General features: G+C 37.9%; 1 protein-coding gene and 2 pseudogenes across 2 annotated transcripts; 2 read left to right on the top strand and 1 right to left on the bottom strand.

Moving 5' to 3' along the window:
* Positions 1–245: 245 nt before the first annotated feature.
* On the bottom strand, positions 246–10,666 carry LOC137940409 (uncharacterized protein At1g32220, chloroplastic-like). 2 transcript variants are annotated; one of them, XM_068785456.1, is made up of 10 exons: positions 10,494–10,666; positions 8,992–9,109; positions 8,762–8,850; positions 7,296–7,351; positions 7,012–7,067; positions 5,657–5,750; positions 2,213–2,292; positions 1,250–1,292; positions 920–1,011; positions 246–668 (listed from the first exon to the last, which is right to left on the bottom strand). In XM_068785456.1, the coding sequence occupies exons 1-10, from the start codon at positions 10,544–10,546 to the stop codon at positions 495–497; spliced, it is 855 nt and encodes a 284-aa protein (XP_068641557.1). In that variant the 5' UTR covers positions 10,547–10,666; the 3' UTR covers positions 246–494. The 2 variants fall into 2 exon arrangements, with proteins under 2 accessions (XP_068641557.1, XP_068641558.1); XM_068785457.1 differs by having other exon boundaries at positions 548–668; positions 909–1,011.
* A 338-nt stretch (positions 10,667–11,004) lies between these two features.
* On the top strand, positions 11,005–15,313 carry LOC137940803 (proline dehydrogenase 1, mitochondrial-like; annotated as a pseudogene).
* A 7,319-nt stretch (positions 15,314–22,632) lies between these two features.
* Positions 22,633–25,099, top strand: LOC137940802 (G-type lectin S-receptor-like serine/threonine-protein kinase LECRK3; annotated as a pseudogene).
* Positions 25,100–25,294: the final 195 nt, after the last annotated feature.

The raw sequence follows: 25,294 nt of genomic DNA, 5'->3' as shown, positions 1-25,294 counted from the left end.
AAAACTAGATAAAGCAGCCGACTGAACCGGATTTCGTTGAACCTGAACCAGGTTCAAGGTTCAACGTTAACTACTCTGAGACACTGTCAATTATGAATATTTTAAAATATGGAGCCTATCTTATCTTTAGGTACCTTGGAGGGCACTATCCCCTTACTGGGCTTCTTCGCCTCCCCCTTATCTTTCTTATAAGATTTGCTCCTTTGAGAATTGTTACGGTTCTTTTGAGTTTTTGGGCCGTTGGAACCCTTTCCAGTGAATAAGAACGAAGCAATCATCCAAAGGGAAACAGAATGCGTGGAACAAACTCCACAGCGGAATCTGCATTTTATTATTACTCGGAGCTGACGCGAAGGAATAGCCAAGGAGTCTGCCAAAGAACCCCACCCTGTCTGAGAGCTACGAACTGTTGTGGTAATACAAAAAAATTGTTCACTTGGGCATTTTAACTTATTGCATTGCACACTGAAACGAGCAGTGCAACTTCAGGGCATTCACTTCTGTTGACCATGTCGTAGGATGCCGTAAACATCAACAGCACCAGGAGGAAACACGGGATCTGAGGCAGCTCTAACTGCAACCTTTGCAACTGATGTCACACTAACTGGAGGTGTAAAAAGTGGGCCAACAAGAGGGATCCGATTCAGTGGTTTTGCATGTTGAAGAATCTGCATAGAGTGAACATAATCAACTAATATTATCACAAGTTTGGTAAATCTTGGTTGTCTCGCAGCCATGACCTCTCTAAAGATATTCTCATAGTGACAAATTTGTCTAACAGTTAGGAAACTTTCATTCTTCTATAAAATTTTGATTCAAGACTCGTGAGTCTCAAGATTACAGAAGAAAGTTCATTCTTAGTTTCATTGTCATTCATAAGGATAATTAACAACGAGGATGATGGGCACCTTGCAATTACCATTTCCAAGGGTGTCCCAATGACACTAATTGGTAGCTTTATACTCCCAACTCGGCGGGTCCCATGAATAAAACTTGGCCTCAGAATTACCCCTGCAAAAATTGTTCTGTTTATATGAGTGGATATCCTTTAAACCTCCTGTATCTGAGTATCCAAACAGGAACACTAAATTGGTATACAAAAGTTACTCAATAAAAGAAATAATACGTAGAGCCTATAACACTCAAGAGGTTTTTTATGTAATTTACTTTCTTGAACTGGTGCACTAGTCTGCTACTGTTGCATAGTTAATTACAAGTAAACTGTATTAGTAAGCTTAAGAAATCGAACCTCCATATGGAAATTTTGCCATCAGTTCCGCTTCAGCAGCTTTCTGCAAGATGCACAAAGTGACGTTTACTTCTTCAACAAGAAAAGGATGAGAAGAGACTGCAAACTCAACAGAGAGTACACTATATGTATGCAAATGCACACATGCATTCGGAGAAACATACTAAGGTTAGATACAATACAAGAAATCGGACACATTAGAAAGCCTGCCTCTTTCATTCACAAAGCACTTTCATCTGGCAGGATACACACATACACACACACAGACACCCACGCACCCACTATCGTATCATTACACCTTGTGGTGCTTCGATAACCTTCACCAAGGTGGTCCAAGTACATACACATATCATCTCTATGTCCTTTAGAACTGTGAGTGGTTGTTAGTTTGTTCATCATTATTGGGGATTATGCTCTGGCCAAGCCTAATCTCCAAAAAGTGACAAGCAAATTAACACCTACACTTGGCTCTGAAGGACATGGAGATGGAGATGATGAACTTTTGTACCTCGGTCATTGCAAATAACCTTAAAATGCAAGAAAAACACAATCTAGGTGAAGACCTGCTTGTCCAAGGCATAGGAGAGTCAATTGGTCTATGACACCCTGACTTGAGTGCCTAGTTTGTTCTGTGCTAAATAGGGGATAACACACAATTGATATGTCAGATGTTGATGGGTTCATTGGTTACAGTGAGAAATCTCTTTCCCAGTGCTTGATCTTTTCTGTCTTCCTATATTGTGATAATCTTCCACTACAGACAGATTTGGAGTTAATAAACTTTCGGTTAAAGAGTTCAACATTAGGAAATTGATGGAAAGCAGTTCTCTTCACTTTTCTACAATTAGTATAAAAGGCGTAAAAGATATTGCTTCCCATTAGGATAGGAGAGGCTTCAGAGGAAATTCACTCAAAAATTCAAATGAAAACGTAAGCAACAACGATATAAGTCAACACAAGTACCTTTCCCTCATAATATCCCTGTAATAAGTAGTTGATGACACCAAAATCAGCAGCTGAATTATACACAAATCGTCTCACACCTGTGCAGTTAAATGCATGTAGAAAGGAGTGGGTCATTATTCTCATTCAAGAAGCAAAGCCAAAAGGAATTGGAAAGCAAGCTACTAATAGAGCAACCAGCATTGATTTTCTAATTTTCTGATTACTTTGATAGCGAAAAGAGAAATTTTAGTAATCCATTTAGGTATAAGGTGTGAATGATGATCCAATACAAGTGACTGATACTTCTTTCTCTTGATTTAAGAAAATGAGTCGGTGGAGTAGCGCAAGAGCTATATATAGTATCATAAACGAACTAAAGCCAGTCCATAAATGTTAAATAAGCTGATTTCATGGAGTCCAAAGTGAGTCTCATGAAGGAGGAAATCTTGCAAACGGAGCAAGCTCAATGAAAACGCTAGAATAAAAAGAATGTTTTCTAGTTGTGTTTTATGTTTCTTTATGTTTAATTTAGCAAGTCAGGTTCGGTTGTAATTGGGACTTAAGTAATTTTACTTTTAGGCATGATTCTAAGTATAAGAGATTATATAAAGACATTGTGTAAGAGAGTCAATAGCTCTCCTTTCTTACAGCAATACATACATTCTCTCTCCATTCTTTCCACTCTTTCTAACATGCTCCTCTTCTCTCTCTTGTTATCCTCTCGTGCATGCCCATCCTCTAAAATTCAACAGGGTATTAAAGAGCTATGGTCTCGAGATGCAGAAGGAAAAGAAGATGGAGAAGAAGAAGAGAGTTTACTTCCCTTTAATGTTTCCCTGTTCCAGCACTCAGTTTTTTATTAGTGGTCATTGATTAGCAGTCCATGAGATTGCTCCTTCTGTTATCTGTAACAGTCTCCTTAGGTGTCTTTTTTTTATTTTTTTTATTTTTCCCGCAGCAAGAGAACATTGTCTATTTCTGATAGTTTCTAAATTTTAAGAGTTGACGTGCATGAGTTGAGTTGCCCTGTTTTCATTAAAACTCTCCTAGGAGAGTTTCCTACTTGATTTGGAAGTCCCTAATTCTGCAGCACAGAGCCTTTCATAGTCTCCAGCAAAGATTCCTATTTTTGGTTGATGCCTTTGTTGTTTCAGTCCCTCCTCTGCAAGTGTGAAGCACTGTCGTGTTTTTTGGTTGCTGGAAACCAATCTGCCTCGAACAAGTTAGTCTGTTTTACTGGTTTTTTTGTGTTCTGGGTTCACAATTTTCGTGCACATGCTGTTCGGTTAAAGCTGTTTCCAAATGGTGTCCAAAACTCGTATGCAAGTCTTGCCAGAATAAGTCTATTCTGTTTTGAATTTCTTCTTGAAGAGTTGCTGACTTTCCAACGAAGCTAGGACTCTTAACTTCCCTCTTTCTGCTTGTGAACAATTGGGAACGCACTTTGCTTGAAATTGTCATTTTTCTTTTTGGACGGTTGTTGTTTCCTAATCAGTAATTCACAGTAATTCATATACTGAGTTTCCTTTACTTGATTAATACTGCCGCCAGTTCCCTGCTTTGCAATCAGTCCTCCATGGATAGAAGCAGGGTTCTTGAGTGTTACTGTCACTGACTGAGCTTAACGATTTCAACCATCAATACATTGCAGTCTCTCCAGCAATGTTAGTAATTGATAAGATATCTCGTGATGCCTGAAAACGAATTCAGTTAATAAGGTCTGAAGCAATGCTGTCAAGGTGAGAATCATCCCGTTCATTGCCAGAGAGATCAGCACTTGATATGGCTGACAAACCTGAAAACTTGGACTACAAGCACCTGCTGGAGCCAGATTGTTGTCTTTCCTAAGTAGACCCTGAATTTGAGATTAATTAGTTTCTCATGGATTGAGTGCTCATTGAGTGGGACCGCATTACTGTTCTTCTGTCTGATTTATCCAAGTTGTTGTTGGTCGTGCAAGGGTAAAAGGTGCTGCCAGAAGCCATACTTAGCAGGTTGAGAAATATAAGACGTGTACCTTGACCAGCCAACAGGTTGAGGAAAATCAGACCAGCCCGACTTGATCTATCTATCAATCCATCATCACCCTGCTGTACAAGCTTTCTTGCTGAATAAGTTTTGGTGCTTTGTTGCCAGTGCATTGAAAGTTGAAATGAACTCTAAAACCAGTCAAGCTTTCAAACTATATGAGTTTGTGTATGATCGTGAGTAACCAGACACTATGATTTTGGAATTCTCCATTGTTTCGTGTAATGTTTCTTGCCAACAGCCCCAATTCCAGTGTCCTAATGATTACTAACCAGATGAAAATCAATTGGTGCAATGCTGGTTGTTTCATGTGGGTTTGGCACTTTGATGAGCATGTGTTTCAGGGAAAGGCAAGAAGAAAAAAAGGGATGCACTTTGCCAAACAACCACCAGTAGTAACACTGGGGAACAAGGTTTAGAAGTTCCTGGTTAGGAGTCAATTTTTCTACAAAGTGATATTGGGGAGTTTGAGTATTTCAAGTGTTTGCTCCTATTAAATCCTCATTGGTGTTGAATCTGGTCAACCTTGAAGTTTTAAGTCAACCCGGCCAGTCCTTCTCTTCGTAGACCTCACTATGTGTGAAGGTGGAGTTATGTCTGCACAAGTGATATGATTCCAAAATCCCCACACTAGCTTCTAACTCAGTTAATTTCATCACATCAAAGTAATACCTACAGACCCACAACCTAACAAGAGCAAGAGCGTCTCTAACATCTACCTTGAGTTAAATCGAGTTAGTTTATTCTACACCTTTAAAAGTGGTGAATTTTGAGCTACCCTTAAAAAGTGAGTAGACTTTCTAATCCCCTTAAAAATGGGTTGGTTTCCTTGAAATTGTGGAGTTTTCGAATTAGATATATTTTTGGCCGGTGTATGGAGCATTGTTGTGTGACTAGGAGTGATGTTTCTTCTCCCATATTAGTTTAAAAAAGAAAGAATGAACCCCAACTTGAAGGGGGGAATTCAGAGTACTACTATGCAGGTGAAGGCTAAAGGGAACCAGTTTGGGGGGAGTTAAAGAAATTGATTTCGTGGAGTCTAAAGAGAGTTTAATGGAGGAGGAAGTCTCACAAGAGGAGCAAGCAAACTTGTGACCAAGTTCAAAGAAAGTTGGAATAAAAAGGAAGTTTCTTATTTGTGTTTTATGTTTCTTTATGTATGTCATGTTTGGGTATAATTGGGACAAGGGTAGTTTTACTTTAAATATTCTAAGTGTGAGAGAGTATATAAAGACATTATGTAAGAGAATCAATAACTCCCCATTCTTTCAGCAATACATATGTTCTCTGTCCCCTCTTTCCTCTCTTTCCAACGTGATTTTCTTCTCTCCTTTCTCTTTCTTGTTCTCCTCTCTCTTGCATGCTCGTCCTTTGAAATTTAACAACAATGCACTGAATACTCTACCACCAGTCACAAACTGGTTGATGACTAACCTTTTTCTGCAGCAGCTCTGATTGCATTGATGTTTGCAGTCCCATTAATTTTGTACATATAAGAGTTTGAGCCAAAGCCTCCGACACAAGATATCTACAAAACATTGTACTTCTGAGAATCTACAATAAGAAGACAACAAATAAAAGGTAATTATATGAAAAAGCAATTTTCTTCATAAGCAGAGTATTGTTGTTGTGGCTCACAATATGTTTTAGTGAAAAAGAACCAACGGATACCATTACATAAAAATAAATGACATCGTAAAGTTCAATTTTTACCTTTTTTTTTTTTTTTTTTTATGTATGTCTCTGTGGAAAATGTGACCTTGCACATGACAGTTGACTCAAGGGTATTACGTATAGTCTATATAAACTTTTAAACCATTTCATTATTAGCATTAAAGTAAAATGCAGTTGATTAGACTCTCCTATATCAGATGTTTGCTGTGTCGGCCCACTGTATATAACCATCACAATACTTCAGAATCACCCAGAAACAGCATGATGGGCCTTAGCCAGCCAGACTCCAGAAAATCTGAATAAGATTGAATCTTGTCTTCTGGTCATCATTTTTAAATAAAAAATATATTTTTTACCTAGGCAAAAGATCAGGTAATTTATGACAATGTGAGATCTAGAATCCCCACAAGAGTGTGGACTACAAGGGCATATATGAATAATCACAAATCAGAAAACAAAAATGTTGAACTTTCATATTCAAAAAAAAAAAAAGTTGAACTCTTGAGATCAGATTCTGATGGATTATCCTCTTATATGATTATCTGTCTCCACATCTTCTTCTTAAAAATTTCCAAACAGCTCTGCATCCAAACTGTGAGACTGCTGGAACCTCAATCTTAAGCTAAACATAAAACTTCAGTTATATAAGATAAAATGTCAATTAGAAGAAACAGAGTGGCCCCATATGTAACATAAAGATCAAGTTTTGCATGTTTTACATATTTAAAATAAAAAACTCAGGAATAGATACTAAATCAGCAACATGGGAGCCCGAATCCATCTCTAAATTTAACAACTAAGGAACATATGCTGAATCAGCAAAATGGGATCCAAAATCCACTGATGGACTCAAATGAACTTAGCCGATCCGAAGACTGATCAGCCTTTGCCATTATGGAAAGGATCAAAATGTAAGACAACCCAATTACCGTTTCATCATGCACAGTGGTTTTGCACAATATGTTAAATATTTTAGTTAATCCCACAAAAAGAATGCATACAGCTTATGATGTTAACCATCTGTCTTTACTTCAAGAAGCTTTTATGCCTCTAATTACACAATATGCTAAACAGAAAGATGATTTCGTTTATATCCTGCACATTTTTGCACATACCACAGAAGTGACCCCATCCAGAGCTCCCTCCCACGAATCAGGTAACAGAAGGCTGCCTGTAGAGTAGAGGTAAGATAATTTTTCAGCATCTTGAGAGGGTCTAGAGTCTCATCAATCTTCACTTTAGACTTTTTATGGCCTTAAACTAATGAGTGCAATTACAGTTTAAGGATGAGACCCATTTCACTAAAATGGATCCATTATCTTCACTGAGGGACAAGTTTTGTATAACAAGTCAATAGAGATTCTGAACTGAATATGAGGTACACTAAGTTAGGGTAAACCTTGGTGCCAAATGACATTGTTAGCCCAAGACTCCTGAATATTTGACCTTCCAGACCTGAGAAGCCCAGAAAGTTGAGCAAATGGTGCAGATTAGGGAAAAAAATTTGTTCATATTGCAAAATTTGCTCAAATCATTAATATTTATCATATAGCAGCCAAGAGCAAGAGACAATCATGTCATACTTTCTGCACACATAATATAGTCAAAGCTCTAATCTTTGAGAAAACTATATAACATAAACAAGTACAGGTTACCCGCATTGAATGAACAAAAAATGTACAGAAATGAATTCTTAACAAGAATTTTTTAAATTTAAATTCATAGCATTATCACATAGCACTTCGATCCTCCAATACTCTGAACAGATAATGAATAGTCTGCACATGAATGCAAGAACCTACAAGCTGGAACCAACAGTATGCATATCATAATTTAAAAGTGTGAGCAGCTGACATAACATTGTTACTATTATTTTAACTGACAATAGATGCCTATAATGCCCCTCAAATATAGCATCATTACCTAAATACCTCTAGGTTTTGAATTAGTGCCTACACCTTTGTAATATCATCAAAATATTCAAGATACCCTTCCTGTTCAATACAATCATTTCACTTTGACATTAGCACTTTTACAACATAAATAACATCATACCTTATCTTTCTTGTGTGCTTATGAATTGTCCAAAGTGGGCACATACGAGTAAACAAATTTAATATAGGATCCAAAAATGATGTGAAACCCACTTAAAGGTGTTTTTGTCTTTTTACATGTTAAAGTTAGAACAAGTAACAGTATTTAGTGGTAGAGTATAAGCACTTTTGGTAATATTTACGGTTATGTAGGCATTAATGTAAAACCAGCGGAAATGTAGGCAATTATGCTGTATTTCAAAGGCATGTGTGCAATTAACCCAAAAGAATTAAATTCTCAATACTGAAAATTGATATTCAAAAAGTTTCACACTTATACCTGTGGGTTTCAAATTACTAAACTTGTGTAAATCCAGAACTTCCTTTGTCTTCAAATGAGATCAGCTTTAGAAGCAGAACTTAAAATTTAGATATATTATAATATGAATTCAATCAGTTAAATTGTTTGTTTTAATATTTACTCAAATTGGATTAAAAAGTATGCTCCACCAGGAATTAATAATTTCTAGCAATAGGCCCATGCTTGAATCACAATCAAAAGACAACTCAAACCAACACGTTAGACCCATCATACAGGACCAACATTCATGATCAAGATCACAAAATGAAAAAAAAAAATATATCAAATGCATATTCGAGGTTTTAATGCCTGAACATTCATCTAAAATTATCTTTGAGACATCTGTTCATGGGCAACAACTAAGCACCTGTTCCACATGGTGAAGTAGCAAAGTTGACACATCATGATATATGTTATACTACTGTTCAATGCAATATTCTTTGTATTTCAAAGTTAGTTGCAAATATATACCTGCTCAAACTAGCGACGGACAAGCCACGCTCAACTGCTTCTTTACAAACATGTGAACCAACAAAACCATTCCCACCCAATACTAATAACTGAACCAATGGGTCAAGTACTGAGTTAGGGTATATTAAACTGAAGATGTATACTACATTATGCCAGTATAAACTGTTGGAGGCAGTGGCATATAATATTAAAGCACAAACAACCATTACAGTTGAGAGTTAGGTTAGAACCTTCTCTGTTGGAGGTGGTGGCACATTGACTGTCTCTGCTTCCTCAACTTTGAAAGGTTCATCTACTTTATTAGAATCTGTTGACAGCAATCGCCAATTTCTCGATATGCTGATTGCACTGTTTCATCAACCATTAACAAATTTGGAAAGTAAAATACACAATTTCTAATTACTGAGTACTTTTGGTATTATTGTCTTCAGGCAATACACTAGTGTAGTAATATGCAATAGATGGATGAGTGATGCTCTAATCTAAAGCGAAGGACAGGAAAATCAAATTAGTGAGTACAAATGACTATTTTACCTCATAAAGAATATATCCTCACCAGAAATTTCTAATAAGTATATATATCTTCAAAAAGTTAATATAGTGCAACAACAGAATAACTGTACCATCCTCATTCATAAGATAAGGATAATATTCAACTTGTTTTATAATTCCAGGAAGGATCTAAAGAGAAGTTTATGTGCAATCACAGTGTCAACTACTTTCTTTTTGGGTGTGTAAAACCCAGTTTCGACATCTAAGAATTAGGTATTTGCAATTTCTTTTTGGATTATCAGTCAAGCCTATTTTACCCTGTACATGAAGAGGGCCAAGGCTTTCTGTCTAATGATTCAACTGTGTCAAACAACTTTTTTTCTATTTTAGTGTTAAATTTAACATACTGAGGTTTCACATTCTTGAAAGTTGAAACCACCATTGTTTCCAGACTCCTAACAATCCAGTTTGTAAAAGGAAGCCTAATTCTGGCGCTTAAAGAGGCCGGTCTTATGAAGACAAACAATATTTCAGTCGCACTTCTCTCATCACTTGTTTGTACTTCATTATGAATCTGTAAACCTTACGACAGCTTCACGGCTTGCTTATCTTCTTTCAGGACCCCTAAGAATGACCAATCTCTTAAATGTTAAGAGATGAGAAGTTGTCATCTAATTAGAAAATGATCATAACTTTTTATCCTGAAGCTAATTTCTGTTCTGGCCCTCAAAAAACAAAACTCGTTCAGAAGATCTCCAGGTAAAAACATGATCACGGCGAAAAAAAAACGATACAGAAGGAGAATGCAGTAAAACGACGACGGAAAACGCGACGATTATTAACAAAATTACGATTCAGAAATGATAAGAGGCTCACACGATAAAAGCAATAAAAGTTAAGCAGGCGGACACATAATTCATTAGAATGACCAAAAAAAAAAACACTAGAAACAAGCAAAACGAATGATATACATGATAAATAATTATTTCCTACTGAAATCAAGCAAAAATAACACAAGAGAAAAGAAATAACTGGGAGTATAATGATCAATGGAACTTCCACACAGCATAAAACAATCCAGAAGCTACATTCAGCGCGTCGGTGGGAGAAAACACATTGGACACGCAATCGCATAAATTCACTTCAACCTTTTACCAGAACCCAGGGAAAAAACACGGTCGTTGAGTCAATTCACTAGATGAACCAACAGGCAGAGGAGATCATCGATGCAGTCACTTACTAGAGTCTTGAAACAGATGATTTTGAGCGTAGAAGAGGCGAAATCACCCTCATCTCGCGAGTTTTTCCTCTATTTCCTCTCCCTTCAACAACTTCTACAAGCTTCGCTTCTTCCTTTTTCTTTCTCAGTGTCGAATCAAAATTTGCATTTTCTTCGTGGTTTTTACAGCCGCGAGAGAGAGAGAGAGAGAGAGAGAGAGAGAGGGAGAGTTCACGGATACACACACGGCACGTAAGGCTGACAAGTCTCATTAGATACATGATTACACGTGTCATAAATTTGAGAGCTTGATATTAACGAGTTTTTCTTGGAAAAAAAAAAGATTTTAACCTTTAGAATCCTAAAAAATAAAAAATGCTTAGTTATTATTTGTAACTTTTTCTCGATTTTGATGCAACAGAATTAGTATTTAAAAATAAAAAAATTAAAATCATTATATTTTGTTTATAAAAAATTGATCTATAATTAAAAACTGTTAAGAACTTAAGTATCTTTAAAAAATGATTAATTTATGTTCCATATTGAGGCCCTTAAGAGCAGAAATAATCTCCCCGTGATTGGTTGTTTACTTCCTTAACGTTACAGCAGCAGTTAATGGAGCTCTTCCTTTAATGTTACGGATAGGCAGCGGAGTAATGAACAGAGAATCGGCAGGACGGCCTGAGAGGGATTAGCGGCTATGGATTGAAAGACTCGGTCGATGACTCTGGCTGCGATACTAACTTGAGGATTTTTTGCGGACTGTTGAAATGGCTTCGATGCTTCCGGCGAATTCTGTAAGAGATCAGTTTCGTAATTCTCTTTCACTTCTTCTTCTTCTTCTTCGTCGTATCAGTTTTATTCCAAATATAGTGAAATTTCCTTGAATTAATTTCATTTTCTTGGAAGAATTTCACGTTTGCAAGGTTCGACTTTCTACAGTTTATATTACTTTTTTCTTCCTCCACTTCTTTCGTTTTTTTCCTGCGAAAGCTGCACTTGAAGTGAACAATGGTGATTGGACACGGAAGGTATCGGAGTTCTTGCGGAAAGAGAGAGGGGAATCTGATTGGGTGCTTCAAATGCCAAGATTCTGGTTTCTCTGATTTGGAAGTAATGGTAACTTCCGCGTGATTCGTCGTTTTGTCAAAAGCGGCGATACAAGTGCAAGCCTAGAGAAGGACACAAACTTAATAATTGGGCTCGTAAACGGTCCTATACTCGTAAACGCCCATGGTTTTGTTCTAGAATGGGCGGAGTCTCTTCAATTTTCAGTTTGAAGAGATTAATATTCCACGAAACTTTTTAGAAGATTTTGAGCAGATCGACACTTGAGAGGGGAGAGATGGTTACACGCAGTTGGTTGATTGCCACTTGATATTAATTAGTTACAAAGAAATAACTTATTTATTGGTGAGAACAGATTTTTTGCTCGCAATCAGGTGAGCTTCGGTTGCGTGAAGATATCTGCAATTTGCCCAATTTCCCTTCTGGAACGGGTAAGCCATCTGCTACGATGGCATCAGAAAGACCCATTTTTCGACCTTCCATGGAAGATCGATTCGTTGCCAATTCTCTCGTCTTCTAGCCCACTCTACAACACTCAGTCCAAACCAGACCCAATTTTCGACCTCCATGGAAGATCGATTCGTTGCCAATTCTCTCGTCTTCTAGCCCACTCTACAATACTCAGTCCAAACCAGACCCTCTTACAGAAGCCGAAGAGCAAGACCTCCAATCAGCCCACCAGAGACTCTCCACCTTAAGCCAAAAATGCATAAAAAAGAATCATCCCTTACTAGTCGACGCCGAGCACACATCGATCCAGCCAGCCATTGATTACTTAACCTACTCAGCTGCAATACGGTTCAACGAAGAAGAAAACCCAATTGTTTATGGAATGATTCAGGCGTACTTGAGGGATGCCAAAGAGAGATTAGTTCAAGCTACTGAAGTTGCGGAGAGTATGGGAGCTTCTATGGGGTTTAAGCTTATGAGAGGGGCTTATATCACTCGAGAAACTCAAGTTGCTTCTTCTTTAGGTGTCACTTCTGATAGGATTATACAGATCAAATTATATCTAGGGAGCAAAATTAAATACACAGATTTAACGTGGTTCACCCAAATCGGGCTACGTCCACAACTGCTAATGATAATTCTTTAATAGGGAATATCGTTCAATGTTTACAATTTCCTATCCATACAATCCGTACATTAATTTACCACTGTAGATAAATAAATACAGATCTGTAAAAGAAGGAACAATGTAACCTGTATGAAGACCTAAGACTCGCCGACGCCCAAATAGCACCGGTCAGAAACAACACGAAACAAACAGCACACGGTCAGTAATAAAACAAACCAGTCAACGCCTCTACGGAGACGTTCCTTCTTCTTCTCCTTCGCTCTCTTCCTCTACACTGAGGATACAACGCCCTTCTTCCTTCTCTGGTCTCTTTCACTCTACACTGAGGATAGAGACGCCCAACGAGAGGAATCACGCAACGCCAGAGCAGCACAACGACGGCAAGCAGAGATTATTTCTGCAGCAACGTCTCGGCTAGAAAGGAAGTGATTTCTCACTGTATCGGTCGTACAAATTCGAAGCACGAAGCTTTCTCACTCTCTCTGAAAAATAAACCTTCAAAGAGCTTCAACGGAAAAATCCCTTTTCTGTTTCTCTGGTTTTCTCACAAACAGTCGAAAAACACGCAGCGATTTCAAATCGTCGGGAGGGGGGAGAAGAAATAAAAGCTAAGTTAAGAGTTTAATGAGGTTGAGTGTTCCACACTCCAACCTCATAAAGAAACAAAAGAATTCCCTATATGTCCCTTGACTTTTCAAACATGGGGATTCCCTAACAGCTTCTCCCATACATCCAAGCATCCAGGAAACACACTCGTGCTACAATGACTGCGCATCCTTGATGATTGAGAAGATCGCTGCGGCTATGGCTCAGTCGTGCTTGCCACCCATAACATCGGTTCAGATGAGTACAAACTCACCACACACATCTGATAGTTATTTAAACATCAATCATTTGCTAATCATCATACATGGAAACTGATCACAAACAGGAAAGGTACTAGCTGCCAAGGTCGATGAACTGAAAATTCGAAGGGGGAATCAAAGGCTGCAATTTGCTCAGTTAAAAGGAATGGCAGATGGTCTTTCCTACGGGTTGAGAGATGCAGGGTTCAATGTGAGCAAGTACTTGCCCTTTGAGCCTGAAGAGCAAGTCATCCCTTACCTTCTCAGAAGAGCTGAAGAAAACGAAGGCCTCTTATCTTCGTCATCACTAGACAGACAACTAATGAGGTAAAGCATCGTATAGATAGGGCAAACTGTGTTTCAGAATTACAAAAAAAGCTAGCCACAGTTAAATAAGTTTTTAAACAAACAAATGCCCATGTGAAATGGTAGTATCTGATCAGTAAATTCGTTTCCTCTTTTATGAATGTGCAGGATGGAGTTAAAGAGAAGATTGAGTTAAAGAGAAGATTGAGCGCGGCAATCAGTAGAAGAGGTGTCGACAAGATGGTGAGCAAAGCTGATACCTGATTTGTTGTTTAATTGAATAGAATATGGTTGATGCTTCTACGATTGCACAAAGTTTGTATGAGAAAATACCACTTACCCATGTGGAACCGTATTTGTATCGCTCGGGCCAATCCTTGTATAAGGTCCTGCTGCGCCTCTCACTAAAGCCTCGAGGTTTTAGCGCAACTGGTTTCAACATGGTATCAGAGCAGGTTGGTCCCGAGTTCGAATCCTGCCCCCCCCCAAGGCCGTGAATTTGGCCACCGGATTTTGCACCGGTATTCCCCATGCGGGGGAGTGTGGAACCGTATTTGTATCGATCGGGCCAATCCTTGTATAAGGTCCTATTGTGCCTCTCACTAAAGCCTCGAGGTTTTAGCGCAACTGGTTTCAACAACCCACATGATGAACAATTTAGATCACCAGATGCTGGTCTCCAGTTCTCACTTCAAAGGCTCACAGAGATATACCAGATCTGTGGTTTTCAACTGCTCATAGTTCTTACACAATATCGAAGCCTCTCTCATCATTGAAACTTCAACCACACTTTCCTCCAACAGCATCAAGTTCATCAATGAATATGATAAAAGCTCAGCGCCTGCAAAACTCAGCTAAGAAATCCTTAATATAAGAGTTCCATCTTAGAAGTAAATCCAATATTCTCCCTCAAGTTGGAGCTTGTAACTTTAGCTCGCAAAAAAATCTTTTTGATCTTCAATCTTATTTTGTTGAAAATGTATAGAAGACTCTCAATTCCCAATACCATTGAAATGGAAAAATCCCATAGGTCTGCTCCATTTTTTAAGGTTGTAAGATATTTCTTTCTTGTGACAACAAAGTTTCTTTGAGATAGCTAGTGTTTATGCATATGAACCGTGAACTCAAGATTACAAATCTCAATAGTGGAAAACTAAATTTTTTATTTATATCTCCAACTAGAGCTGCAAAAAATTTCTAGTAAGGTAAGACCATGAGATACACGACCCAATGCCAAGGATGGGAGGGTGGGTCCTTTCCCTGATCAACAAAAAAAGATTTTCCACAATGAGAGAGGGATCCCTCGTTGATTGGTGAAAAAAGTAAGGGGGCTAGGGTCCCTCCCCCATTGGAGTTGGTGGTGGTGGTGGGGGAGTAAAAGACTTCCATGTGAGTTGTTAGCATCATTTTTTATGAGGGGCCAAATAGGGAAACGTCTAATATTCTCCCACTTTACCCATTCAATACTTAATATATATTATTTAATATTAATACATTCTTATCCCATAAACATTATATCATTATACCTAGATAAAAGAATTTAAATTGCTTGAATCGTGACGCCAAGTCATTTAGAACAAGTATTACCTTCTACGTATTACAATGCAACTATCTCTTTTTAAATGAGAACCATATGTGGCATTTATCTTTATGAATAAACTTCCAAATGCTTATTCAGGATCATCAAATGTAAACATACATTGTCATTCTCTAAACTTTATGTATAGAACTAAATAAGAGAAGACTAATATGAATGTAATGGAGTTTTTTCAATTGACAAAAAATGCGATACAAATATAAAGGGAATCTCAATTACCTAGTAGAACTGAGTCTCATATGTTCAACATGTCCCTTATTGGGTGGTAGACCTTTTGTCAACAAATCAACAATCATTGATCTAATATTGATGTGATACACAACGACTTTGTTTGATTTGACACATTCTCGAATAGGTAAATACTTTATGTCAATATGTTTACTATGACTTTCGCTCTTATTGTTCTTGACCAAAAACACTACAACGGAATTATCGCAATAGATCTTCAATGACTTGGAAATTGTGTCAATAATTTCAAGAACTCAACCAAAAACTTGTGATATCGCTTGCTACAAACTCTATTTATGTGGTAGAACTAGTAATTAAAAATTATTTTGCATTTCTCCAAAAAATGACCCCTCCAACTAATAAGAAAACATTTCCCGATGTTGATATTCTCAAGTCGAGGCAGCCAACAAAATCAATGTATGGATATCCAATTACTTCTAGATGATCAAATCGACTATACGTAAGCTTGTAGTCTTTAATCCCTTGAAGGTGTCGCATGACTTTCTTGTCTTGTGCAAACCTGAGCATATATTAAACTCCCAATCATGGAAGCATATAAAATATTTTTCATTTATTCCCTATATAAAGCATTTCTTGGACCTTGTTCCAAACTTAATTTGTCACCTTTGACATTAAATACAACACCATATGAACAATTCTTCATACAAAATCTCTCTAAAATTTTTTTGATATAGGTTTCTTGAGACAATCCTAATGTCCATTGGGATTTGCTTCTATCAATCTTTATGCCTATGACATAAGAAACTTCACCCATATCTTTCATATCAAATTGCATCAAGAGAAATCTTTAACCTCGTGAAGTAATCCTAAATCACTTAAATCAAGTAGAATATCATCTACGTATAAGACTAAGAAAATTATTTTTCTCTTACTAACCTTATGGTATACACACCGATCCATGGTATTTTTCATAAAGCCAAATGAAGAAATAACATGATTGAATTTTAAATACCACTAACGGGAGTTTTGTTTCATTCCACATATATATATTTCGTAAGCTTACAAACCAAGTGAACATTCCCCTCTGAAATAAAACCTTCAGGTTGTTTCATGTAAACCTTTTCTTCTAGATCTCTATTGAGGAAAACCGTTCTCACATCCATTTGATGTAACTCTTTATCAAAATGAGCTACTACTGTCATGATTATCCAAAATGAATCCTTCTTTGAAACAGGAGAGAAGGTATCATGATAATCAATTCTTTCTTGTTGTGTAAATCTTTTGGCTACAAGTTTTACCTTATATCTTTTAATATCGCCTAAAGAGTCTCTTTTGTTTTTAAAAACCCACTTAAAACCAAGGGCTTCTTTGCCCTTTAGGCAATTGAACAAGATCCCAGACTTGGTATTTAGCCATTGAATCTAACTCTTCTTTCATGGCATCATTCCATAATATGAATTTATTTCCAGTCACAACCTATGAAAATATAATAGGATTATCTTCAACACCAATGTCCAAGTTAGATTCTTGAATGTATACTTCATACTTTGAAGAAATGTCAAGTTTCCTAGTTTTTGAAGATTTTGTTAATAGTACTTCAACATTTTCAGGTTGATAATGTTGAGTAACTAGATCGATAGAAATATCCTCATGATGATATAGTTCTTCAACTATTGGTTGTTGTTGAGGAATCAAGTCCCGATGATTATCTTGAAACGCAACCAATGTATGTGAAGATATATAGGAACATGTTGAAAACTGCTATGCTCCTCAAAAATTAAGTTTCGAGGTTGTCTACTCACACTAAACTCAACATTCTCTATGAACCTGGCATTCTTATGTACATAATGTGAATGTGCCTTCAGAGCTTAAGAATCCTGAGCAGGTGGGAAAGAAGAGGCTACAAAAAGTTGCTCATATCTCGTACTTGAAGAATAAAATTGCTAAAAATAACAAGCACAAGAAAAGTGGGAGGATTGGCAAAAACGGGAGAAAGAGAAAGAGTAAAGAAGATGGGTTTAACAACTTTTGCAACTCCCCTCAAGCATGGAAAAGCCGGTTATATGTAACTTGTGTTAACCAGTTCAACATTATTTTTGAGGCCATCTTTTTGGTGTTTGTTAAGCCTCGTTGCATTTTCATCGACAATAATTTTATGAAGTTTTTGCAGAACCTTCTTGTAAACAGTATGTTATTCAATTAAATTCAATGGGAAGTTTGAATTTGACAGCTATGATATAAGAAATCATCAATCCTGTTCTCTCCTGCATAATTATTCTAAAGAAGTTGATACATTGAACCCTTGAAATGTCACATAAATATTTACATGAGCATAAGTTAGAAAAAAGCCTAGGCCACTTCTATTGTTGGAGAAGGAGTAGGAGCCACCCCTAACCTTTGCCATTTCCATTAGTACTTAGCAAACAAAGTGTCTGCAAAGACACATTAGAAAGATGATGAAATGGGAAGCCTTCTCAAAAGTCAGATGAACTATATCATTACGTAGGGGGGGTTAGTCCACAATGAACTTGAAATGAAGTGAAGATTTTAATTCATCTTAAATGAATTGATTTAACTTCAACTCATCCTTGGGTATTAGTATAGACGAGTTCAAGTACATTGGAAAACAAATTCCAATATTAGTGCCCAAAAATGAAAAATATGATATAAACAAGAGAATGAGTAACTTTTTTTGTAATATACTTAAATAGCACATATGTCTAAACAGATAATTAACCAAAATAAGCATGGTTACTACACTTATAAGTGATTTAATGTGTAGTATTAAAATATATTAATAAACTAATTAATGACATACTATATTATATTACTTAATGATTACAGTTTATTATAAATTAATATAATAATTACTTGTGATTAGAATAAATTATAAAAAATTAAATAAAAGAAAAAATAACATAAGCGAATATAATAAATAAATAAATTATTTTTTTAATAACATAAGATATATTTTAACATTAAAAACCACTAATTCAATATAGTAATAAAAAATTAATATAATAAATAATTAAATATATTATTTTATCAATAACATAATATATATTTTTACATATTATTAATTAATAATAATATATGTCACAAAATTTAAAACCATTGGTTTGATTAATTATAGGAATGGGATAATTAATCCAATATTTATTTTAACAATATTTTAATTATGACTATTAAATTACTAATTTAATTCATTAATTATAAAATGAATATATTTATAAATAAAAACAAATATTTTATAAATAAAAAATATAGATTATTTTTTAATAACGTAAGATATATTTTAACATTAAAAACCACTAATTTAATACAGTAATAAAAAAATATATAATAAATAAATTATTTTATCAATAACATAATATATTTTTTACATATTATTAATTAAAAATATATTATCACAAAATTTAAAACCATTGGTTTAATTAATTATAGCAAAGGGATAATTAAACCAAAGTACTTTATCAAATATTTATTTTAACAATATTTTAATTATGACTATTAAAAAACTAATTTAATATAGTAATTATAAAATAAATATTTTGAATAAATAAAAATAATTATTTTATAAATAAAAAATATAAATTATTATTTTTATGACGCTAGTTTAATCCTCACAGCACACATCGTCTTCCTTAGTGCCGGCGGGAGACTACGGCGGGCCAGTGGGCAATGGCAACGGAGGCAGCACTCCGACCATACGTCAAGAGGGAGGCCAAAAGGGAGAAGAGAGGCCGGGAGGCTCTATGACATGTTGAAACCAGTTGCGCTAAAACCTCGAGGTATTAGTGAGAGGCGCAACAGGACCTTATACAAGGATTGGCCCGAGTGATATAAATACGGTTCCACACTCCCCCGCACGGGAAATACCCGTGGAAATTCGGTGGCCAAATTCACGGCCTTCGGGGGGAGTGGGATTCGAACTCGGGACCAACATGCTCTGATACCATGTTGAAACCAGTTGCGCTAAAACCTCGAGGTATTAGTGAGAGGCACAACAGGACCTTATACAAGGATTGGCCCGAGTGATACAAATACGGTTCCACATGACAGAGGTTTGGCCTACCGTGCTCTGCCACTGAGGTCAAGAGAGAGAGAGAGACAAGTATAATTTTCAAGATAATCAAAGGCTTCTGTCAGCCGATTGCTGTAACTTTCAACCATAGAAAGGCACATGGATTTTTCTCTAATGTGGAGCAGACGGAACCTATCCGTTTTCTCCGGTCCCATTTCTCAAAAAATTTCCTCCCGCCCATGAATCCCCAAATTCTCCTCCACTCTATGTGCCTGAACTTCCGGACTGTCTTCAGGCATTCTTCCCTTCGCCTTTGTTTTTCTTCTCTTTGACGATTTTGATACTAAACTAAAACTTCGTCTAAAAAATCAGTAGTTCTTGTTTGATCTGTAATTTTTTGCGTTTCCAATTGTGTTGAAGGGAATTAGTTCTTTTGGTAGTATATGGACAAGTAATCCGAACTCTCCCTCTTTCGGGGTTGATCAAGAAGATGAGTGGGAAAACACAATCACAAGCCTGCAGAAAGGAAAAGGAAACTACAGTTAGTGTTTATCCAAAGGACAATTAATGGTAATTGCTTCTATCGCTAACAGCAATTCAACATTTTGCTGAAAGCGGGAGTCGATTCTTAATTCATCGAGGAAAAACGAGGAAATCAATTTAATCAAACTGTCAGTCAAAAGGAGCTTGACGACCATGCCGTGTGGAAGAGGCAGTCATTGGACTGTTACATCTAAATGGTCTATCTATATCGACCCTTCTTTTCAGTCCAACAGATTTGGTAGCATCGCGGTTTCACAAATTTTCTATAAAAAGAGATGAAACGCGGGATAGAGAATAACAGGGATCAGAGACTGTTGACTCGTAGGTCTTTGCGAACGATTCAATTCGACTCTGGCAAGCACGACTATAATCAAGCAAAGAATTCCGCATACTCAGAAATTTTTAGTCTCAATGTCGCCAATTTCAGTGCACACAAACTCGTATACGATGGAACTCATGAAGAACCCAAAGGTTCTTGCCTGGCTAATGGCTTTCCTACGTTTGGTTCTTCTTCTCTTCATGGCCACTAACTCTTCAGCTGCAGGTTAAGGCAGATCCATCCCAATTAACATGGGATGTGAGCTCTTTGCCTCCAAAGATCCTACTTGTTGGCCTTCCGATTCCGATCGCTTTGCCTTTGGATTCTACCCAGAAGGTGGTGGCTTCAGAGTCGAAATCTGGTTGCAGATGAAGCCCAAAAAAACCGTTGTATGGACTACAAAATGGGATGAGCCACCCATGTTTGGCCGTTCGCCACTGGTTCTAACCTATGACGGTCAGCTCATCTTAACCAAAATGTGGAAGAGCCTCCCTTGGAGATGAAAAAGCCCTTCTTCCTCTCGTTTATCAACGATTGAAGGCAAACTTATCAGGGATTTCGATTTTTTTGTTTCTCTTGTGGCGTCTCCCCTTTCAGTCCCTGGCTCTCCTGGACATCGTTCCAGTTGATTCGTGGGTTCAAAGGGAATTTTCCTGAAGGCATCCAAGGCACGTGTGAACTCATGGACAGAACTCTTGTAAACAGTATGCACTTCAATTAAATTCAATGGGAAGTTTGAATCTGAGAGCTACGATATGTGAAATCATCAATCCTCCTCTCTCCTGCATAATTTTTTTCTGGTTAGTTTGAATCTTGAGGGAAAAGAGGGTCTGAGGCTACATGTCTGAATCAATTTCATCGAACTTGTTCGTCGGGTTTGAATATTCAAATTCATCTCAACTTTTGAAGGTGAAGTATAATTTTCAAGATGATCAAAGGCTTCTTTTGCACCTTCGTCCCGACGTGATACTCTTTTGACCAGGTCCAGCTCTCTCCATCACAGGCTGGGGGGACCTTTTCTTTCTACTTAGATTATCGTCAATCAAACGTGTCGTGTGGAAAACACGCCGCTACCGGTCAGGTGCCTCTAAATGGTCTGGTCTACCTAGCGACCCTTCTTTTCAGTTTCCATGGATTTTGCGGAGAGAGATGAAACGAGGAACAGAGATTAGAAGACCCCCATTGCTTTCATCTGAAACATCAACCGACTCTTGCAGCTCGAGGGTAAATGCCCAAAGGATCTTGACTAGCAAATTATGCGTTCCACTCTCGCCACCAGGACTGCCGTTATCATGGGTTCAGATCGGCTGGAGCGCTTGTTCCAGCCGATTGCTGTAACTTTCAACCATAGAGTAGACGGAACTTTCGGACTGTCTTTAGGCATTCTTCCCTCTGCCTTTGTTTTTCTTCTCTTTGACGATTCTGATACTAAACTAAAACTTCGTCTAAAAAATCAGTAGTTATTATTTGATCTGTAATTATTTGGGTTTCCAATTGTGTTGAAGGGAATTAGCTCTCTTGGTAGTATATGAACAAGTAATCCGAACTCTCCCTCTCTCGGGATTAATGAAGAAGATGAGTGGGAAAAAAGCAGTCACAAACCTGTAGAAAGGAAAAGGAAACTACAGTTAGTGTTTATCCAAAGGACAATTAATGGCAACTGCTTCTATCGCTATCAGTAATTCAACACTTTGCTGAAAGCGGGAGTCGATTCTTAATTCATCGAGGAAAAACGAGGAAATCAATTTAATCAAACTGTCAATCAAAAGGAATTTGACGACCATGCCGTGTGGAAGAGACGGCCACCTGACTGTTACATCTAAATATTCTATCTATATCGACCCTTCTTTTCAGTCCAACGGATTTGGTAGCATCGCGGTTTCACAAATTTTCTGTAAAAAGAGATGAAACGCGGAATAGAGAATAATAGGACGACGACTTCAAGGCTCCCGTTGTTTACTTCTTAAAAATAAATCGACACTTGCAGCTGGAAAGAAAGCGATCAGAGACTGTTGACTCGTAGGCCTTCGCAAATGATTCAATTCGACTCTGGCAAGTGGCAAGCAGTACTATAACCAAGCTGAGAATTCCGCCTACTCAGGAATTTTTAGTCTCAATGTCGTCAAGTTCAGTGCACACAAACTCGTATACGATGGAACTCATGAAGAACCCAAAGGTTCTTGCCTGGCTAATGGCTTTCCAACACTTGCTTCTTCTTCTCTTCATAGCCACCAATTCTTCAGCTGCAGGAGAATGCAGAGCCGTCCGAATTAACCTAGGTTGTGAGCTCTTTGCCTCCAAAGATCCTACTTATTGGCCTTCCGATTCCGGTCGCTTTGCCTTTGGATTCTACCCAGAAGGTGGTGGCTTCAGAGTCGGAATCTGGTTGCAGACGAAGCCCAAAAAAACCGTTGTATGGACTGCAAAACGGGATGAGCCACCCATGTCTGGCGATTCGCAACTGGTTCTGAGCTATGACGGTCAGCTCATCTTAACCACCGATCATGACCAAAACATAAATTTCTTGTCGTTACGCGAACCGGCTTCTTCAGCTTCATTGCTCGATACAGGCAACTTTGTCGTTTACGGTTCCAATATTTCTAAAATCATATGGGAGAGTTTTGATTATCCAACAGACACCATTGTAGCAGATCAGATTTTGATCACGGGGAATGAATTGGCCTCCAGTGTGTCAGAGAGTAAGCGTTCAACTGGGAAGTTTACGCTGAAGCTCCAGATGGACGGGAACCTTGTTCTTTATCCTGCACAAACTCCCGAGACATATTATAACGCTTATTGGGCATCAAATACCGTAGCAAATACCATCACGCAAGGACTTCAGCGGAAATTAATACTCGCCAGTGATGGCCTCTTGTCACTCGTAAATTACGGCGGCTCCCTTATATATAATATGTCTACAATTTGGTCGTCTGATGCAGAGCTTATTTATCGTGCAACACTAGATGCCGATGGCTTCTTCCGTCTGTATTCTCACAATTTCACGAGTATAGGTGGGCCAACAGTAGTGGGGAAGTGGCCATTTGAGATGGATCCGTGTATTGTCAAAGGTATTTGTGGATTTAATAGCTACTGTGGTTCTATGGGTGCGCACTTCAATTGCTACTGCCTACCTGGCTTCAGTTTTCTTAATCCCAATGACAGCTCTGGTGGCTGTGTGAAGAACATCACTAGCCAAAGTTGTGGAGTTTCGAGAGACTCAGTGACGGTTTTGGAAAATGTGGGATGGCTTGATAGTGTTTACTCCTTTCGACCAGATTCGACTCAACAAGAATGCACTGAATCATGTTTGGAGGACAGGTACTGTGAGGCTGCTTTCTATGGAGAAAACAATTGTCGGAAACGGTCACTTCCTCTGAGATATGGAAAGGTTCAAAGTAATAGTGTTGGATATTTAACTCTCATCAAGGTGTCAACATGCAACGTCTCTTACAATTTGGGAGATCCAAGGAATGGCTCAAGCGAAATCAGAAGTAAGAAAGACTTGCATCTGGTTTTTGTCATCTTGGGTGGAGTAATTGTTGCAGTCGCACTTGTCGGCCTCACTGCTACTTTCCTCCTTTGGCATCGAAGTCGTCGTACAACGCATGGGAGACTCATGGGCGCAGGCAACGGAAGTTTGGGCCTGACCGAGGATGTATCCCTGCGATCCTTTTCATATGATGAGCTCATAAGAGCCACCGGCGGATTCAAGGAAGAGGTGGGGAGAGGTGGCTTCGGTGCTGTCTATAAAGGGATTCTTGGCTGCAATGGTGAAAAAGTTATTGCAGTGAAGAGATTAGAGAAAATCATCGAGGAAGGAGAGAGGCAGTTCTTGACGGAGATGAGATCGATTGGAAGGACCCATCACAGGAACTTGATTCGACTGCTGGGTGTTTGTTACGAAGGCAAAACCAGGCTTCTGGTTTATGATTACATGAGCAATGGCTCCCTCGCAGACTTCCTCTTCAAGGGTCAACCCCGTTTGCACTGGAACGAAAGAGTCCGAATTGCGCAAGATGTGGCTCGGGGGATCCTCTACCTCCATGAAGACTGTGAACCTCACATCATTCACTGCGATATCAAACCACAGAACATACTCATAGACGACTCTTGGACGGCAAAGGTCTCCGATTTTGGACTTGCAAAACTCTTGATACGCCCGAACAAACAAGAACCTTTACGGGTATCAGAGGCACGAGAGGCTACTTGGCACCCGAATGGTATAAAAACACACCCATTTCGGTGAAGACAGATGTATACAGCTTCGGCGTGGTTCTGTTAGAGATCATCTGCTGCAGAAAAAACGTAGACATTAATGTTCCAGATGACGAGATGATTCTTTCAGAATGGGTTTACAAGTGCTTCAGGACTGGAGATCTTAAGGAGCTTTTGAAGGGAGAAGAAGAAGTAGATAAGAAGATGTTGGAAAGGATGGTATCCGTGGCCTTGTGGTGCATTCAGGACGAACCTGCTCTTCGTCCTACAATCAAGTGTATTATCTCCATGTTGGAAGGGAGTTCAGAGGTTCATGTTCCCCCTGTTCCAACTTCATAAAACGACCTGGTTAACTTCAAAGTAGAGTTTTCTTTGCATCTGGCAGAAAGTACTTTCTATACTCTATACATAGGAGGGGTTATTGAGTGTTGAGGGCTTATTATACTCAATGTTGTGGATAGTAATAGTGAAACTAATAGTGAAAGTGAATTAATTTTTGTGTTATGGTCGCAATGTAAAGTGCAATGAAAAGTATTTGTTTGTGTTATTGTGTACAATGGAAAGTGTGGGCCGTGAGATTTTTTGATGGATCTTACTTTTATAACTTTTACTTAACTTTTTTATTTTAAAACTAAAAG

This window comes from Aristolochia californica, unplaced genomic scaffold (genome assembly GCF_029961685.1).
Source record: "Aristolochia californica isolate CCGP_79_NKW_82.1479 unplaced genomic scaffold, dmAriCali1.0.hap1 SCAF_9, whole genome shotgun sequence".
NCBI lineage: Eukaryota > Viridiplantae > Streptophyta > Magnoliopsida > Piperales > Aristolochiaceae > Aristolochia > Aristolochia californica.
This window is presented reverse-complemented; position numbering and strand designations above follow the sequence as displayed.

Bases quoted from the DNA above. Each gene is read 5' to 3' on its own strand.
- LOC137940409 (XM_068785456.1), bottom strand. From the start codon at position 10,546: ATGAGGGTGATTTCGCCTCTTCTACGCTCAAAATCATCTGTTTCAAGA. The intron at 9,110-10,493 runs GTAAGTGACTGC...TTGATGAAACAG, and splicing joins TCATCTGTTTCAAGACTCTA to TGCAATCAGCATATCGAGAA. The intron at 5,751-7,011 runs GTATGTGCAAAA...AATGTTTTGTAG, and splicing joins TGGATGGGGTCACTTCTGTG to ATATCTTGTGTCGGAGGCTT.